Raw genomic sequence first — 14,136 nt, forward strand, 5'->3', positions numbered from 1 at the left:
TTCCAGTGTCTACAAGACCATCTCCAAGCAGCTTCAGGATCCTCAAACCACAGCTGTCAGTAATAAYGAAGTGTGTACAGTTCATGGGCCTATAGCCAATCTTCCATGATGTGGATGCAAGAAAAAATGCMACCCCARGTTAATCAGACAGAAAGSGAAACTCATAGGTCACTTTCTGATCACAATTTATTGAATCATAATAAACTCCATGGGGGGAAAACGGAGGACTTAACAATTTTTTTTATTTTTCCAATTCTAATATGATAATTCAAAATGCACTTAAAATAAACGTTGATGGAAACACGGTTTATGGCTTACAGAAACCCACTTCTAAATGTCTGAAATACCCTTTATAAGGGTTTTTACCATTCAGTACTTTCGTGACTTTTACCATCTGTCTGGGGACTGCAGGTGAAAAATAGCCTTCTGACWAATTCTGGCATATTTACAGAAATGTTATTATGTACTGTCCCTGTAATAAAGGTTTCAAAAAAAAGTAAATACCGCCAATACTGAGGTTAACCATGACAAGTCTATTATTACCTTATTTTAACACATTTCTGTTTTAGTTTATTTTCTGCACAATGAAACAGGACAGAGTAAAATAAATAACCCACAGAGAAAAAAAGAAAACAGATAAATTCAATAACTCKGACTGAAACACGATGATGTCATGGAAGCAGTGAGAGGTGAAGAAAAGGCAGAATGTTGTGTCCGTACAGTGAGTGGGCAGCTGGGTGGAGTTAGCTTRGCTTTCTGTTTTCTTTCCATCGGGTTGGAGGGAATGACAACGTCGTGACAACAGAGCTCAGACCCACACCATGGGCTGATCAAAACCTTTTCATTCTAACTCTGTCCTGGGTTTAATGTTTACAAACTCAAACTTCTAAATGATTGACGCCACCTTCTCCCTCTGATGACACCAACAGGTAATAACTGCAGAGTAATTGATTTGTTGCTTTGTCAACACTTTATGTAAGGTGTGTTGGTGAATTCTGCAGCACAGCTTCGACTCCTCGGGCTGGAAACAAACAGCTTTCTCACCCTCCCACTCCTCTTCCTCCTCCTCTTCCTCCCACCGTTTGCCGCTGACCTGTCGGGTCAAGCGAAGCCGAGCCTACGTTTCTTTAGCTGCTTCGTCTMTGGAGTTGTTGTTTCTCCACCTCCTCTTAGGATCTATATTTCTTCTGAATCATCAAACCAAACAGCACGATGTTGGACTTCTATTTCTACTCCTCGTGATCAGATTGTTGGGTTTTTTTGGGCTCTTCACAGATTGCAGTGACACACCGACGAGATGATGTGCACTTTGATGCTGAGGCTTCTCACGTGTACGCAACTAAAACTCATCGACTCATTTGTTTTGTTTTTATTTTTAACTTGAACCCTCTCAATCTGAGTCAAAGTCTCAACAGCAAATAAACCATTTATTATTTTATTTGATTTAAACCATCTTTCTACACAGTTTAAACATCGTCAGAGCAGAATGCTGCTGTTCAACACAACCATTACTGGGCTGATGTCAAATATGGAAAATTTAAATTATTCAAAAAGCGCAAGCCACAGATTTTTCTACCAAGATGTTCATTGTTTCAAGCAGCTTTGTGGGAACAATGAGCAGAAAAATAAGTCACATTTAACTGGAAGTTATTAAAGGGGTAATATCATGTAAAATAAACTTTTTTGAGTTTAATATCATATTATAATGTTATACTCTCATCAAAAACATACAATGTCCTGCTTTGTTTAACTCATTCATGCATGTTTGAGAAAACTGTTGTGATGACTGCAGAAACGGGTGTGATGGAAGCATTACAATGTTCTTAAAGAGACAGAGGCCAATTTCTAGGTGTTTAGAAATGGATATGATATTAAGTAAAATTAATTTTTGATTTATACACAAACAGCATTTTAATAACTGAAGGTGACATAGTTTATTTTTTTATGGTGTAGAATTAAACTATATGCCTGAGAAACACATAATATTGACTCTTTAAGATGATGAAAAGGAAGTTAACTATTTTTATTAGAATTTTTTTGCAAAAATAAACTTTTTGCTTTCTATCATTTATGAAAAACAAGCAGTTTGACTACTGCAGAACTGACAAACACTGATATTATAAAACTGCAGAGCATCATACAGTATCTGACAATATCATGTCTCAAAATACACATTTTGTGTTGCATCATATATATTTTGTATCATATCATGTCTCATCTCATCTGGTATTATAGCAGAAATGCCTCATCATCATAATAACTGCTGATCTCAGCCTCAAATAAATGTTTCAATATGAAATCTGCAGTTCAGAGATCATGACCGGCACTAACTCAGCAGCAAAGAGCCAGGACTTGCTCCTGTTTGATTCTGTGTGGTTTCATTTCAGGACACAGAGGAAGAGGAGGGAAGCATCTTTACTCACCCTGGGCTGCCAGTTTTCATACTGCTTCTGTAGGTTTGCTCCGATGGTCTCCAGGGCTTTCTGTGGACTCATCGACAGAGGGTCTGTCAAGAAAACGCAGAAAGTCAAAAACACGCTGCGTTCATCATTTCTAGGAAGTCGAGTCAAAACATGAGACGGTCSCCTCTCCCTTTACCGTTTAACCATTTAATATTCACTAACATCACATGAAACGTTAGCGGAACAACATTCTCAGAAGCCACAGTGAAAGTTTCTGACACTTTGAAACAATCCTCCAACTCTGATGTGCTTCCCTGACTCTTAATAATCCCATCTCAGGAGATTTAAACAACAGTTTAGAGGTTTCCAGGCGGCGGAGAGACGAATCGTTTGTCATTGTGTTGGGTGTCGCGTCCTGTCATCTCCCTGATTGATATAAAAGAGGTCTCATGTCTCCAGCTCTCCTGGGAGGACCTGAAAATATTCCAAACGTAGCAAAGTAAAACCTAAGATTTGATGTCAAGCAAAGGTTAAAACTGCTTTATCTGATTTTTTTGTTATGAATCGGAGCAATAATTCATCAAGAGGTTACAGATCTGTGGCGGTCTGCCAGCCTGGGATTTGGGGTGTTGTTGGAGGAACCTCATATTTGATGAAAAGATCAAGAATCTACGGGGAGAACAGATGAACCAGGAAGCTCTATCAGTGCACAACCTGAGAAGCTTTAATATTCATTTAGAGACGTGACGATGGCTTTCAGGTCAGCTGGGTCACTGTGATGATCTGTTTGGACCTTCAGGGTCTTTGGTTTAAGAAGCTGAGCTCTTTCTGTTTGGTTTGAGTGGAGATGGTTCTGATCCACTKACCTATCCAGCACTCCAGTCGGGCACAGGGGGACGTCTTGACCACATCCGGAGGGTCCACTCCAACGTTCAGACAGAGCACCAGCGCTACACTCACCGTCTTCATCTGTGAGGAGAAACATTAACCTCATTAAAGGGCCTGTGACGTCAATTTTTTGTAATAAACATGAATGCATTTTTGGAAAGAGAACATTGATAACATGTTGCAAAACAAATTTCACGCTGCTGAGATGAACAGTTGTTGAGATATTTACATGTGAAGAAACAGGAAGTGATGTCAAAGGGAATGTCTGCTTGTAAACAGAGCGTCGTTACAAAAGCTAACAGACTGTAAAGACAAATTTGATGTTTCTTTAGATTATTTTTAGTCGCTATTAAAGAGAGATGAAGAGTTAAAGTTTAAAAAAATGTTTTAATAAACAGAGACCAGAGTTTATTTTATTACTGAGTTCCCCTTTGATGTCACTTCCTGTTTTTATTTATTCATTTTATTTAAAAACAAAACAAATGCTATAAATACAACAAATAATACAACACAAAATCAAAAGGTAGCAGAAAGAAGAAAAATATTCTTATTTATATCTGCCCTTTTTTCAAAGATAAATAAATTGAAAAAAATAAAAGTCTTCAAATAACAAAACATTACAAAAAACTTTAACTCCTTCTCGAACAACAGTTCTTATGAATGCACACTACACAAACTCATATTTCTTCAACAATCTAACTTTTATCATTCTCTTAAATAAATTTATTTAACTTCCTGTTTCACTTTGGCTGAGCCAAATTCAAAAGAAAATAGGCCAGATATGKGACAAAATGGGTAAAATTATGTGTATTATGCCAATTTTCTTAAGTATAAAGATGTTTTCTTTGACTTTTAGTATTTGAAGGATATGCATGTCACAGGCACTTTAAAGCTTTGAAACATATCCTGGATTTTATTTTTATTCTTTTACATTTGAGGAAACCTGAGAATCTTTGCAGAGAACCACACGCCACAGCGGCTGAAAACTGACACATTACTGGAGCGATGAAGGCCACGAGGCTCGCTGAAACGACAAACGAGTTCTTTCCTTTCACCATCTGCCACAGGAGTCCCACCTCGACTGACACGAAGACTCCTGCAGCTGCGCCGACAAACCAAATCTCACATGGTCCACAGCGACGCAGCGCCTCGTTCCATTCAACCATCAGATCGCAGGCCGAGCTGCGACACATGAGGTGGAATCCAGGAAAACACCTTTCATCCTTGATCGGGCAGCTAAGTGCAAACACTGAGGGACACTGGACTCTGTGTCCCAGCAGACGGTCAGCTCAGGGCTCCATCATGGAGCTCTAACGAAGCCGAACACACACGTCGACACAAACAGGAAGAAATTCTGTAGCTGCAGGAGCATTTTTAGAATTAGCATATGAGAAACTATAAAATATTAAGCAAATAAAAATTCTACTGCACCTTTCATTGCATCTTATTCTCAGAAAGAGATCCAAAACAGATAAATGTGTTTCATTTTTAATACGACTCGACTTTCATGTTTTTTTATAAAACTCTGCCAATGACAAGGTGCACAATGTCTCAGAACCGTCCTCAGTCCAACATGGACTATAAAGCTTTATTCACACAGGACGAGAGGGACAATCCCTGCTCTCCGTGGAGACAGGATAAACAAGTGTAAATGTAGAAGTGACAGACGGCAGCTCCGTAGTAAAAAAAAGAGGAGCGACCGTGTTTCATAATGTGATACTGTAAATAAAACAAATATAGACGTTTAATTTGTGGAGTGATGTGTGATTAGTAGCTGAAGGCTGGTAGGAAACGTGTCACCCACCTACCAGCTGATCCGTGAGGGGCTGCTTCATTATATTTGGCTGTTATCTGGTGATTTGTAAATTAGGCCATTGAACAGTCAACTGTGATGTTAAAGTGATGCCAGAGTCCATATTTAACATTTAGAGACAATAGAAAGTGGTTTTAAACAAAATAAGAGTGAGATTTGTTGTTGTTTTTTTTCTTATTGCAGTTGCTTTAACGATCCTGTGATTTTTAGTCAGGGTTCCTACAGTTTAAGGCAAGTTAAATTTAAGACATTTGAAGACTTTTTAATGCCAAGTGAAATCAATTCAATTTCACAATAAACACAAATGACAAAAAAATTAAAACTGTGGCAGAAACTCATGAGTCCAAGTATTTTTGGTTGAATTATTCAAATATGGATAAAAAAACAATTTGTCTATTAGCAATAGCTAACTGCTATTTTGTCAAATATAGCAAAAAAAATATTCTTAGCAGTCAGTTTTAAACTTAATTTAATTTCTGGAAATCCTCTAACGACACAAAATTTGGAGTTTTAGGACCCGCAGTGGGTTCTCAACCCTAACTTGCTGTAGATGAAACCTGAAAGTGCATGTGACATCAATTTTTTGTCAGAAATATGAATGTATTTTTGGAAAGACAACATTATTAACATATTACAAAACAAATTTCACATCGCTCAGATGGACAGTTGTTGAGATATTTGCATGTGAAATAACAGGAAGTGATGTCAAAAGGGAATGTCTGAATGGGAATATTTCAAAAATAAATAAATGTTACCAATTATTTTAATATTTAATACCAATAACAGTCATCCTACTTACAATGTGTTAATATTTTTTAAGACCTCTGAAGATTGATTTAAGACCTTTTAAGGCTAATTAAGGCCTTATTTTTGGATTGATGAATTCAACGTCTTTTAAGACTTTTCATGGATCCGTGGGAACCCTGTTAGCGCAAATATTTCTCATAATATTATTAGTTTTTTTCTGCATTTTGTCATTATTATTATAAAACAATTATCTTTAAAAGCTGACATTGTAAATTTTTAGACAAACTGGTCAAATAAAGGTTTTAAGCATCAAAACAAAGTGCCTGATGAACATAATTAAAGYTGAATTTCCTTATTTGACTATGTTGGATTCAATAAGTACCTAATAACCTGCTCAGGTGAAACCCTGACGTACACGGCTGCCAGATGACCTTCATCAGGTCACATGGTGCAAAGATGTAGAACCACTGAACGCCTGCTGAGTGTCGACTCGAGCCTGAACAGTGTGGAACTAATGATGGGCCCAGCGTTTCCCCACCAGCCGGGTAAAAGGTCAGTGTGCCGGTGGGACTCAGCGGGAATAAGATGGACGTGTGCGTTCATGTTTCCACACAGTGGCGCCGGACGTTGCATCACTTCATTCAGTCCCGCCTGATTCCTGCCTGCAGGCAGGACGTCAAATGGCCTCCTCAGGAATGAAATATGAAACGAGTTTGATGCATTTGGTGCGGTAAACAAGCTGAGCATGATTTTACATTCAGTTCACTCTGATATCCTGGATCAACCAAAACAGAAAGTTTAATCAGCTCTCAGTCAGTGTGGTTTTGTTGGATTTTCACTTCCTGMTTGTTTCAAATAACCAGTGGCTTTCCTTAAAGAGTCCTCTCATGTCCCCCGCCACACAGCTCAGACCCAAATAATGAACAAGTCAATGGATCTAAAGCTGTTTGGGAGGCAGRGGATTGCTTGTCTGCTGTGCTTATTAGCAGGATTTTTCCACACGTCTGCATCTCTCAGTCAATAAATGTGCAACAGTTAGATCTTCTGCTGAGAAAAGGAACATTATTGTCAGTAATTACATTCTGAGGGAGCTTAAATGAAAAGGGTTTGACTCAGTTCTTTATCCAGCACACGGGCGTCTCCGCTGGAACAAAACGGCTGAAAAGAATCGGAGATCAACGCGATAAAAAATCCACACAAACATCGTGGGAAAAGCTGCGTTCCAAACGTGAAAACCATCAGCAGATTTGCCCTTTAAAAACACAACGTTTGAAACGGCACAGCACTGGAGAATCACGATCCGAAGGTCTGCCGGGCGAAGAAAGATGTTTCTGTCATGGAGGAGAAAATGTCAAAGAAAAGTGTTGAGAAAATCGTAAGGCCATTTCTTTCTGACACGCAAAAACAAGAGGAGAAAACACGGCGGTCCTGCATTTTCCCACTGGTGTTAGGAAGTGACTCAGGATGGTGAGATAATTAAAACACTATTACAAACAGGCCTGATTGGATTATTTGTTTCCATCTAGCATCTGACGCAGGTCATTTATAAACCATTTGATGCTCATCTGCACGAGAATAAAGCAGAGAAATGCAGGATTTTTTCACAAAGCGTCGTGACATTTAGGTAAAACTGCACACAGATGTGCTCCACATTATTCTCATTGATTTATCTGCTTGTTTAATTCTCATATTAGCTCACACGCAGAGACAAAACACAAACCCATATTCCTTAACCAACCTTCACAGCTTATGGTAATAAATTAGATCCCATCGTGTGGGAGCTGTCAAACCTGCTGTTAATAAAGTGCTGTTTAGTTACCGTGAATAAATTACTTCCTTAAATAAAACGTGGCCTAAGAACAAAAAGAACATTTAAAAATAAAAACTGTGGTTTGACCCTGAACAAGAGGCTGATTTATTGGATGAGCAGCTACAGTTTGTAAAGTTGCCTTTCAGGACTAATCTGAGAGGAAAGCTGAAACTAAATTAGATTTTAGGAGCAGTAAACTGGACCTTATAGATTTCCAATATTCTCACGGATCCTTTTGTGCACGAGAGGGATGAAGGCTGGGTGTTTCCAACCATTTACAGCTCGGTTTGTGAGATAAAATCAAAACAAAGCGGAATAATAAAACTACATGTTTTCTGTCTGTCTCAGTACATTAAAATATGACATCGTCCTCTTTTCGTTGATAACTAAACGGCTCTCAGGGGGATTTTCCAACCTTTTCCCTCGGCGCCTTTTCAAGACTTCCCAACAGGCTTTACTGCCGCTTACCGCTCCGATCAATGGCTCCTGATTAATCCATTTGTTAGATCGGCAATAAATGAAGGTTGTTAAAAAGGTGGGGGGATCAATCTCCATCAGGCCGGCTATAGTCAGCAGAAAGCAGCAACAGGTCCAAAACTACACTCGTATAATCTAGAAAAGGCCAAAAACAGGTCAGTAAAAAGGCTTTTTGAATTCARATGGAATAAAAGCTGCAGTTTTAAGTAATAATAATCTGGAACATACAGACAATTTATTGTTGTACAGCAGGTCTGATGAGGAAATTAAATAAAAGGAAGAAATGCATATTGAGCCAAGTTGCATGTGTGAGTTTTAAAGGGATCCCCGATTAGTTGTAACATTAGACTTTATAATAAACATATATTTTAACTGTAAAATAAAAACTGTAAAAATACTGTAGGCTGTTTAGTTTTTATCATTTTTAAACTAAAAGTTTAAAAATATATTGCACGGATGAGGCCAATTTATTTACACACAAAGCATTCTGGGTAAACGATGACGTGGACAGGTCCTCGGTGCGAGGCTGCTAGCGAAAAAGCTGCCAATGCATTGCTTCGTGCCAGTGCTGTGATGTAATCACTTCTCTTATTGGTTAAAGACAAAAAGATCTAAGCTCTGTGTTTTAATGTTAACATTATTGGTTTGTTATTTTCTTCCAGTCAAATCACTGCAAACCTAAACAGAACTCATAAACTCAAACAGCTGACTGCAGGTCTGTCGGCTCAGTAAAGAGAAAGTGATCCAAACGGCTCAAACCTCAAAGATCTGCTCTGAAGTTAGCCCTGACCTTTGACCCTCCTGTCCAACACATGCACAGCATTCACACAGTTCATCTGTAAACTCCTATCAGTCTGTGTGGGTGCAGCCAGTGTGCACACAGAGATGTTTCACTCCGAGCGGCACACACAGACACCGGCCCAGCGGGGGAATAAAGACAACACTGACCAATGAGGCGAGTAATTGTCAAGCCTCTGCCTTTTCTTCTGTGATTTCCCAGAGTACCGAGCATCACCCCTGCTGCTGCTCCTCTCACTGGGTTCTCTACAACTGATGTCAAACGTGATGCGTCACTTATTTCTAAACTAATGTCATTTTTATTGTGACGTGGGTCATTTCAGTGACTTGGATCGTGACCTGGTTGTTGGTTTGAGCTTTTCACACATTGATCTACTACAGTTTTCTTGCACAACAATCTCCATGGTTTACAGAGTTTGTTGTCCAAAAAAAGAGAAAATATTCAGTGATTTTTGCAGCTAGAGAGGATATTATGGGATAAATCTTGTTCCAGCAGGAAGTGAATTTGAATTGCTCAGATTGAATCTGAATGTGCATACAGTGGGGAAAATAAGTATTTAGTCAGTCACCAATTGTGCAAGTTCTCCCACTTAAAAAGATGAGAGAGGCCTGTAATTGACATCATAGGTAGACCTCAACTATGAGAGACAAAATGTGAAAAAAAATTGAGAAAATCATTTTGTCTGACTTTTAAAGAATTTTTTTTTGCAAATAATGGTGGAAAATAAGTATTTGGTCACCTACAAACAAGCAAGATTTCTGGCTGTCACAGACCTGTAACTTCTTTTTTAAGAGGCTCCTCTTTCCCCCACTCATTACCTGTATTAATGGCACCTGTTTGAAGTCGTTAACAGTATAAAAGACACCTGCCCACAACCTCAAACAGTCACACTCCAAACTCCACTATGGTGAAGACGAAAGAGCTGTCGGAGGACACCAGAAACCGAATTGTAGACCTGCACCAGGCTGGGAAGACTGAATCTGCAATAGGCAAGCAGCTTGGTGTGAAGAAATCTACTGTGGGAGCGAGAATCAGAAAATGGAAGACATACAAGACCACTACTAATCTCCCTCGATCTGGGGCTCCACACAAGATCTCAGCCCGTGGGGTCAAAATGATCACAAGAACGGTGAGGAAAAATCCCAGAACCACAAGGGGGGATCTAGTGAATGACCTGCAGAAAGCTGGGRCCAATGTTACAAAGGCTACCATCAGCAACACRCTAYGACGCCAGGGACTCAGATCTTGCAGTGCCAGACGTGTCCCCCTGCTTAAGCCAGTCCATATCCAGGCACGTCTGAAGTTTGCTAGAGAGCATTTGGATGTTCCAGAAGAGTATTGGGAGAATGTCATATGGTCAGATGAACCAAAATAGAACTATTTGATAAAAACACAACTCGTCGTGTTTGGAGGAAAGTGAATGCGGAGTTGCATCCAAAGAACACCATACCAACTGTGAAGCATGGGGGTGGCAACATCATGCTTTGGGGCTGTTTCTCTGCAAAGGGACCAGGACGACTGGTCCGTGTACATGAAAGAATGAATGGGGCCATGTATTGTGAGATTTTAGGTGCAAACCTCCTTCCATCAGCAAGGGCAATGAAKATGAAACGTGGCTGGGTCTTTCAGCATGACAATGATCCCAAGCACACTGCCAGGGCAACAAAGGAGTGGCTTCGTAAGAAACATTTCAAAGTCCTGGAGTGGCCTAGCCAGTCTCCCGATCTCAACCCCATCGAAAACCTTTGGAGGGAGTTGAAAGTCCGTGTTGCCCGCCGACAGCCCCAAAACATCACTGCTCTAGAGGAGATCTGCATGGAGGAATGGGCCAACATACCAGCAACAGTGTGTGCCAACCTTGTGAAGACTTACASAAAACGTTTGACCTCTGTCATTGCCAACAAAGGATATACAACAAAGTATTGAGATGAACTTTTGTTATTGACCAAATACTTATTTTCCACCATTATTTGCAAAAAAATTCTTTAAAAGTCAGACAAAATGATTTTCTCAAATTTTTTTCCACATTTTGTCTCTCATATTTGAGGTCTACCTATGATGTCAATTACAGGCCTCTCTCATCTTTTTAAGTGGGAGAACTTGCACAATTGGTGACTGACTAAATACTTATTTTCCCCAAAGTAATTTGAAATTGAATGCATTGGTTTGAAAATGAATTTTTCTAAATTGAAACTGAATTTAAAGTTTTGTATTTGAATTAATTTGCTTTGAAACTGTATTTTGGTTGATTAAAAATTCAGTTTGACTACTTTCAGTTTCAGTTTCAATTTAGTAAAATTCATTTTCAAACCAATTCATTAAATTTCAAATTATGAACATTCAGATTCAATGGGCCTCATGCAAGAACCGTTCGTACGCACAGATTTGTTCTTAAATTGTGCGTACGAGTGATTTAGGAGAATTTGTGGCATTCACCAATGTTTTCATATTCTAAGATTTTTTTCAGATACGAACAAAATTAACGAGTGGTCCAGACCTGTCGTATATTTTACCAGCAGTCAGTCTGCTGTTATCCAGACGGGTTTTCTTCATTAATAACTTTATATTTCATTAGTTTGAAGATATTTTGAGTTGAAAATAAATCACACTCCATAATTATGTTGACAATAAGTTATTCTGCTTGAATTAGTTATAATTTTAAATGTAATAATTTAGACTAACAATATAAATTGTCCGTTCGTCCGTTTTCCGCCGCTCATCCGGGATCAGGTCTCGGTGGCAGCAGCAAAGAGACCCCCTCTCTCCAGCGACACCTTCCAGCTCGTCCTGGGGGACTCAAGATGTTCCCAGGCCAGAGGGGATAAATGATCAAGTCCTGGATTTTCTCCAAAGTGCCAGACTTATTTTGAAAACATTTTAAAAAGCTCATTTCAAACCCGCATCTGAGACCACCTGTGCCGCGCAGCCCACACAAACATCAACAAAACTGGTTTCACTGCAGGAAAATAAAGTTTCTGAGCGTCCTAGCTGGAGTTCAGACCCAAGCCCAGGGCTATTCAACTGGCGGCCCGCGGGCCACATCCAGTGAGTGAGCRAGTGACCAAAATGTGGCCCACCAATTGGTTCATTTATCTCTTAAGTCCAAACCCCCATTTTTCACCTTTAATTACTTTTTCTTTTAGCTAGACATAGACATGTTTGGTGTCTACAGAAATGTCAGAATATCGGCTACAAGCTGGCAAAAACCATTTCTATGAATATCTAAGACAGGTAAAACTACAAGCAGTTGAAGATAAAACTATGAATATGAAAATAAAATTGGTTTAAAAATTTGGCAGGTCAAATATGTCAAAATAATATTTGTGTTAAATAGGAAGCAAATTGTGTTATTTTTGTTTTTGATATTGTTTTACTATCACTACATTAATTACATAGGGTTCTGTATGTTGTATTCATGATTAAATGCAGCAAAATAAATTATTTCAAAGGTAACAGATCTTTGTAATACTTGGTTTATTTACAAAATGACTTTAATTGCTGGATGTTCGGCCTCTGTGCCGTTGTTCTGCATTAACTGTGGCCCCCGGAGAAATTTAGTTGAATAGTCCTGCCCAAGCCTGAGTGGCTGCTGTTGGTCTGAGAGCTGGGATTAAAACAGGTGGTGCTCCAAATAAAATGATTGTTTCAGGGTGTTTTTATTTTTCTCTACAACAGATTTTTCCAAACAAATTATTCTGGCATGAACGACAAAACCTGGCACTAAGGCAGCTCTAACATTCAGAATAATAATAATAAAAAAAGACTGGTTACAGGTTAACAAATGCTGACCTGAAAACGCCCCGAGCAGTGAAAAACGTGCAGTAGATATAGCACGGCTTTCTGATAGGAACGCTGATTTCAGTCCGTCTTTATTGCCTCTTTAGAATCAATAGCAGCCTCACATTTAATGCTGTCTTCATTTCCCCGCAGCGTAATTCAGCCGGTGTCCTAACAGCAGCCATGTGTTACATTTTCATTTGGGTGAATTTCTACAATAGGTGACGAGCGTGCGGGGGTTATGTATGACTAAGTGACATTTGCCATCATTCTAATGGCAGCGCCTGGTGGCTGCGAGGCAGTGAGGTAATCAGGCTGGTGTCGGCGCAGCGGCTCAAACGACAGCTTTATGACTGTTCAAACGCTCCGAGGACGTTCAGGAGCTTCATCCGCAAAAACGTAGCGTAACGTGACCTCCAGCAGGATTTTAATAAAGACACGAACAGAGCTGCTTTTTCTTCACATGAACTGAAATTTAGATTCAGAAGTTCACGTGGATATTTGTTATGTTTGGTTTCAACTAGGAAGATAGAAATATAGATAATACAACTAAAAGTTATCAGCAGCTTGTTTGATTTAAAGCCACGGCTCTTTGTCCACACAGAGACAGCGTGATAACAAATCATAGTGATTAATGATCCTCTGAGGTGCTGATAGACAGACTTTGTTCCTGTTAACAYATACTGCTCCCCAGGTCTCAGGTCTTACAGTGAGAAGGCAAACAAGTTTCCCAACAAAGTCAAACATTTGTTTGAGTTTGATGCAGCGACTAATGTAACTCAACAAATCTGAATTATCTCAGGCCGTCGCTCTTTGCAGCGTTCCAAGTTCCCTGCGCAACAAAATCATTTCAGGGAACATTTTCAACAGTCACTTCCTGAAGACACAGCACTAAAGCTGTAGTACTCATGCCAGACTTGAATCGTGTGTTTCCTGCAAATGGAACGACCGCGAGGAATTTACAGAYGAAAAAGAGATAATGTGAGTCTTCATGCAGGAAGGAACCCGTCAAACTGGTTCGGTTGTTTCACTGATTTAGGTAAAAGTAAAAATCTGGGACATACATGCAAAATATCTGAGGCTCCAGAAACAATTCAATCTGTACTATAAAATGCAACAGGAAGTGTGAGATAATACATTAACACAGACAGGTCGGACATTTTGTGGCGCTCTGAGCATCCAGGGACAGAAAACGTGCAGGACATTTACCCGGTCCTTCATCCTCCAGCTCTGTGCCAAAGCCTTGGAGCCCTCGATCTTCTCCAAGTGTCTCTTCTTCATGAAGGCCAGAGGAAGCTTCCAGTCGTTCATGTCGGCCTCCTCTTCCTCAGCGAGGCCCACGGCCGGCGAGTGGAGCAAGTCCGAGTCCATTTTCATCAGAGCCCTGCAGAGAGGTCACAACAGACCCGGATGAGTTTCTGAC

General features: G+C 39.7%; 1 protein-coding gene across 1 annotated transcript in view; it reads right to left on the reverse strand.

Moving 5' to 3' along the window:
- LOC106526906 (regulatory-associated protein of mTOR-like) overlaps nucleotides 1-14,136 on the reverse strand; it is a gene marked incomplete at its 3' end in the record, with an annotated part of 120,198 nt that overhangs the window by 100,199 nt on the left and 5,863 nt on the right. Inside the window, 3 exon segments of the mRNA XM_014021626.1 lie at nucleotides 2,424-2,506; nucleotides 3,269-3,371; nucleotides 13,923-14,097. Coding sequence (XP_013877080.1) covers nucleotides 2,424-2,506; nucleotides 3,269-3,371; nucleotides 13,923-14,090 — 354 coding nt within the window.

This window comes from Austrofundulus limnaeus, unplaced genomic scaffold, assembly GCF_001266775.1.
Source record: "Austrofundulus limnaeus strain Quisiro unplaced genomic scaffold, Austrofundulus_limnaeus-1.0 Scaffold300, whole genome shotgun sequence".
Lineage (NCBI taxonomy): Eukaryota > Metazoa > Chordata > Actinopteri > Cyprinodontiformes > Rivulidae > Austrofundulus > Austrofundulus limnaeus.